Source organism: Camellia sinensis, chromosome 2 (genome assembly GCF_055761805.1).
Source record: "Camellia sinensis isolate YWXY chromosome 2, ASM5576180v1, whole genome shotgun sequence".
Classification (NCBI taxonomy): Eukaryota; Viridiplantae; Streptophyta; class Magnoliopsida; order Ericales; family Theaceae; genus Camellia; species Camellia sinensis.
In genome coordinates, this window is record NC_138962.1 from 105,110,411 (window position 1) to 105,116,721 (window position 6,311).

General features: G+C 41.0%; 1 protein-coding gene across 1 annotated transcript; it reads left to right on the forward strand.

The window, feature by feature from the left end:
• The first annotated feature begins 457 nt into the window (after positions 1-457).
• LOC145817189 (serine/threonine-protein phosphatase 7 long form homolog) lies at positions 458-1,819 on the forward strand. The gene is made up of 4 exons (XM_082912730.1): positions 458-462; positions 680-1,262; positions 1,362-1,505; positions 1,661-1,819. The coding sequence occupies exons 1-4, from the start codon at positions 458-460 to the stop codon at positions 1,817-1,819; spliced, it is 891 nt and encodes a 296-aa protein (XP_082768856.1).
• The last annotated feature ends 4,492 nt before the right edge of the window (positions 1,820-6,311 follow it).

The window sequence follows — 6,311 nt, forward strand, 5'->3', positions numbered from 1 at the left end:
GGAACCACTACTGTTTACTAATTGATGGCCATCATTGATTGTTCGGTCTTTCAAGACCTACTGTTTACTGTACTGTTATGCTAATGGATGTACCACATATGACTGTATTGACTGAACGACTGAAATACTGATTTAATGAACTGTTTTCATTACTCTAAGGGCATTCATTCTTAACCTCTTTACGCATTATGTTATTCACTGGGCTTTAGCTCACTGTTCATATATATATGTAGGTGTTCAAGCACCAGACCGGAGCTAGGAGCGTGGATTAGGCTCCCCTTTTTGTCAAGCCAACCACTGTGCCTCACTGCGAGGTTCCGAGCCTGTCTAGCTATGGCTTAGGGGTGTTTTAATTTTCCCCGTCTGTCTCTGTAACTGTTTTGTTAACTGTATAGATTGAATGTTTTGCACTGTACTGTTCCAATGGGGATTAAGTCCTTGCTCTGAATAACTGTAAATGCTGTACATACTGTTTTGTACTGTTCATATATATATGTATGAAAAGTCTTTTTGCATACAGACTGTCACAGCTCATTGGACATTGTTTATTTACTGTTTTGGCTTCCGCCAGGCCCTGTACTCTGTTCTATTGTATTACTATTAAGCAGGCCTTCGGTAATCTCGGATTACTGGCCGGTTACGGTGCTAAACCCATAGGGGCGGGTTTGGGTCGTGACAGTTGCCTACTCCATGCGGGGTTCTATGGGGTGTATCGGATCGGACCTATTCGATTGGACCACCATCTCGTTACAACTCTCGTAGAGAGGTGGCGCATAGAGACACGCACATTTCATTTTCCTGTTGGAGAGTTCACAGTTACATTACAAGATGTGGCTATTTTATTTGGCCTACCGGTTGACGGACACACAGTCACTGGAAAAGACCCAGGAAATAAGTTGGATGATTTGATAGCGCTATGTGTGGAGTTATTAGGAGCAACACCTACACAAGAAGACTTCATAGGATCATCGCTTAAGTTGAAATGGATATCAGAGCATTTCCGTCACCTTCCACATGATGCATCCGATGAGACGGTTCATCATTATGCTCGAGCCTATATTATGTGGCTTATTGGAGGGGTGCTCGTCCCCGATAAGTCACAAAATATAGTGAAGATGATGTTTTTGCCACTACTTAGAGACTTTGACCGTATCCAGGAGTACAGCTGGGGTGGTGCCACATTGGCATGTTTGTACAGGATGTTGTGTCGGGCAACTAAGGCTGATACAAAGGAGATAGTTGGCCCACTTGTGCTGTTACAAGTGAGTTGCAATGACTTGTAGTTTTATCTCATATTCTCAATTGCCATGTTTTCTAAAGTGCCTACTGTAATAAATTAATAATGGCATCATTCATTGTAGGTTTGGTCGTGGGAGAGATTGAGTAGGATCGCCCCTAGTCGGAAGTCGAACATTGCTGTTGGCGAGTGTGCCATAGGGGAGGGCGACCAGCTGTTACCACCTGGCCCGCGAGCTTGCAGGTGGAGGGTTCCCTTCAGCCATGAGGTGATATCGACTAATGTCATGTCATATTCCGGGACCAGTTCGACCGCATGATGGAGGGGGAGGTTTGTAATTTGTTCATGTGAATTTACCCATTTTTTTGTTTGTCAACCTCCGTTGTACGAATAAATCTCTAAATTATTGCATTGCTATTGCAGTTCATATGGAAGCCTTACGGGACAGAGGATGACAACATGACCAGCTTCCCATCGTATTGTACCGTTGGTCGAGACATATGGATGGCACAAGTGCCACTTATATGCTTCGATATCATTAACTGGCATCTCCCCGACCGGGTACTTAGACAATTTGGATGAGTTCAGAGTGTGCCTGATCGCTTTGACGCCCACTTGGCTATGCATTTTAGAGATAGGCGTGGCAAAATGGCCATTGATTGGGCAAAGGAATACCAGACATTTATTGGTGAGTGGAACAACCGACGCAGCACCATTGTCCATGCTGAGAGGAGCAATGAAGTGCTTACATCTTCGGACCCATACATGTTATGGTTTCTCCGTCATACACGTCTAGTACTTAGTAATCCGATTGACATTGCTGCCTTTGGATACCAAGGTGTCGGGGGTAGTTTAGAGGGATTGGTAAGTTCTTTATATTCTCCAAAACAACATTTGCTTAAGTTTGTGTATGTTTGTTATTTGGCATTGATGGTTATGTAACACAGCTACCATTACATTACAAGTTCGTAGAGTTGCGAGGGCATATCACATGGTAGACGCTGCCCATATTACACGCGATGGTAGAGAGGGATTGGATGCCATTGCCGAGATATGGGAGTTATTGTACGATGGTTTGCAACAGGCACACCGACGTGACCGACTAGATTTCGGCCACTTTGGCGAGGATCCTTATATGGGGGTAGATATTACAGTGACATCAATGCCGCACCCGAATATGCCATCCACTGAGCCATCGACATCAATGCCATCAACATCAATGCCTCCACCGCATCCTACCGCACGTCATGCACATCAATTAGACTATTTTGATATGGAACACTTTGGTGAGGGGCCTTCCATGGTCCTGTCCTCTCATGGTCCATCTACAGCAATGCATACACCGCAGACTTCCCCACCTGAATGTACCAATTACACATCCCAGTTTGCCCCTCAGGTAGATCCTCTAATGTCTGAACATACTTCCACACACCATGGCCATATATTGGACCCCTCCTGGTCACCACCCCCATATAGGACAACGGTTGGTACCCCGGTGACTCCCTTAGCGCCACTGTCTACTACATGTCTGTCTACTATGATTCCCTCTGTGTCGACATTGACCGCACCCGACCCTTTCACAGTACCATCATCTCCTACACCACATATGACCTTCACCTACCATGTTGATCCACTCATTACCCATGACCTCCACATTGACGAGGAGGGGGAGGGCCAGGTCCATGCACCTACCTGAGGGACAGGTAAGGGTAGAGGTTGTAGCGGCCGTCGTGGTGTAAGTAGAGGGCGAGGGCAAGGGCGAAGGCGACGCCAAGCAATAGACCATGACAATAATGCAGCGGATGATGGTGTTTCACAGCTTAGTGCCATATGTGAAGGTGTGCCGGAGGTGGTATCAAATGATTGTACTGCAGCCATTGGTGATGTACAGCCAGCTTCTACAGAAGCGGGCTAGGGAGTCATACGTGCAGCAGCGCAAGATATACAGAGAGTATATAGTAAGAGACCCAGGAGATAAACCCATGGAAGGGGTTGTGGAACAGGGGGAAAATTAGGACATTAGGAACAACCAACATTGGTAAGTATATTCAAACATTATCTTCAGGTGGTGTTTTCACTTGGATTAGTCTACATTGTTTAAGTTGTGGCTTATTATATAGTTCTGGCTTTTGGCTTATCTTATCTTGTAATTGTGGCTTATTTTATAAGATTCTAGATGCTGCTGCTGCTGCTATTTTGGTTGCTAGTTGCTGTGTTGCTTGTTGCTGGTTGCTTGCTGTTGCTGCTATTGCTATTTTTGTACTACTTGTTGTGTTGCTGGTTGCTGGTTGCTTGCTATTTCTTGATTCTGGTTGCTGCCGGCTGTGTGTTGCTGCTGTTGGCTTCATGCTGTTGTGGATGCGTCGTGATGGTGTTCATACAGTTGGAACATTTACTTTGTTATTATGTTTGAAATAGTTATTGTGATACTATATGTATTTCCTGGACCTAATTTTCGCCTTCCATGTGGGATGTACATGGTTTATTCTGTCAATAGGTCTTGTTTATATTTGGTTGTACTTAGTGTTGGGTTTGTTCTTGCTCCCCATCTGCTTCTGTGCTCACACTACAAGAAATCGCACCTTTGGCGAGCATTTTTGGCGACTATAGTGCTTGCTTTTTGGCGACCTAATTTTAGCATTTTTGGCAACTATAGTGCTTGGGTAGGAAAAATGCTTTTTGCTCGGCAAGGGAAGAAATTTGATTATGATATAACATGTGAAATTGCTCTCAAATATAGTTATTCTTGCAGTTAATTTTCAGTGGATGTAGTTCTTATTTCTAACAAGACTTTTCTATGGAAAATTATGATGTCTTTCAGTTTCTCTTTTCTGGTGATCTTCTAATGGAACTGGGTGCTGGGATAGAATTGGTAACTGCAACTGTGCCACACCTTTTTCTGCCTTTAGCTTGTGTTGCCAATGTAGCCAAGGTTTAACTTCTCTCTCTCTCTCTCTCTCTCTCTCTCTCTCTCTCTCTCTCTCTCTCTTTCATCCCATTTTATAAATGTGGTCAATGTGTTGAATTAGCTTTGTAGCTTTACATTTATATTTTATTTCTTGTAGAATGTGGGTGCTGTTACATCAACATCTACTCACACTCCAATCTATAAAGCCTTTGCTAAAGAAGAAAACATTGGGGATGTTACTGCAAAGGGAGAATGTGTGGGCAATATTGCCGATCTAGTATGATTCTCCAACTTCTTTTGCAATTTCCAGAAGCTTGTGTTTGCTGTGAGCTGGATGTTTAAGCCTTTTGAATTGAGTCTTTTAATTTATCTATACCTGAAACCCCAAAATTTTTTTCAAGAGATTGAAATAAATGCATGAGCTATTGTAACCATGCTGCATCCATTGAATTTTATATGAATTTCAATTCCGGAGAAAACATAATCAAGTGCTTGCAAATACAATTGATAATGTGAGGGGCCACTAACTAAGGTTTATAGGACAAATGACATTTATATTAATGCAAATTTGACAGTTATTTGGACATTTACCACACAGGTCACTCTTTATTAGATAGAAGAACTCACCAAGGAGTTTTGGTTATCAAAAATAAGTAAAATTAAAATAATTAAAAGAAGAAAGAAAAGAAATACACAATTAAGAGTAATATTGTCATTCTTTTGTTATTTTGGAGATCATTAAAAAAATTCTTATGTTTCATTTGGATAAAACTTGCAAATGACTAAACAAACAAAAAAAAAAATAGTATTTTTTGCTAAGTTGAGTTTCTATTTACTCTTCACTCTGTTACTACCAAATTCAAAGTGCTTGATCTCTGAGGCAAGCATAAAGGGTACTATACAAAGAAGTGAACTCTACAATTAGTCCAATATGAGCCCCTTATCTTTTAATCTAGGTGCAACAATGTGCCTTGTTTGACATCTTCAAATCTTATCTCCTCCTGTCAAAAGATTATTGTCCAAATATGCTGTCTTTCTTATAAAAGAATCACCAAGGGTGCACAAGCCACACACACACAAATGTTATATCACTGTTTTTTTTTTTTTTTTTTGAAGAAGTAATACACTAGTGGAGCCAATTGAGTTTCTACTTTTGAACTTCTGCGTATTGTGAGAGTAATGACACATTGATGGGCATCACACCTTTTCATGGCAATATGTTATTTCATGTTAAATAAAAGGAAAAACTGAACCACTGCAGCATTATGTTGTAACATTTCTACTTTGGCACTTGATGGTTCTTGGATCAGTGAGCTGAGAATTGGGTATGAATTTTATGGTCTTTTGCAGTGTGCATGATGCACATACTTATGCATTGAACATTTTTACTCAGAGCTAATGTTGCTGAACCCTTGTTTTTTGAAGCTTGGAACTGGGTTGAGCATCGTTATGGCAAAAACAAATCCCTCCCTACTCACAACATTTGCCTTCCTTTTCTGTGGATACCTTTGTAGCTCCTACCAAGAGGTTGTCTGTTGTATATTAGTAATAATTTTTTTCCCTTTATATACTTTTGTGCCATATGGAACAAAGTGTGTCATTTTTACCTACCAAGTATTCAATTTTTTTGTTTTTGTTTTTGCGCAGGTTAAATCTGTTGTGTTGCGTACGCTGAATCGAGCCAGGTTAAATGTGGCTATAGATTCCTTCCTTAAGACAGGTTAGGACAAGTGCTCCACTCACCTGTGCTGATAGGGTTCTGTTGTTTGATCATCTCACTTAATCATCAAGTCCCATATGCACATAAAATGAAGGCCCTTTTCTGATATCCTGTGGCTTAATTGTGTTGTGTATTTATTTTGCAGAAAGAGTTCCAACACTGGAGGAGGGAAATAGGATGGAAAAAATATTCAGTTTTCCCTAGTCAAAAGAGAGGCTTGTTGTTCTCGGTATGCAGCATGTATATAACAGCACTTGCTGCACATTTTTTGGCGAGTAAAATGAAAATTTGTTGGCGTTGGTTCAAGATACCAATACGAAAATTTATTAGTCAATAAATATTACTTATTGGCGACTAAATTTAAATTTAGTCGCCAAATATTACTTTTGGTGACTAATATTTTCGTCGCTGTTCAGTAATTTCACTATTGTTGGTCTTTTACTATT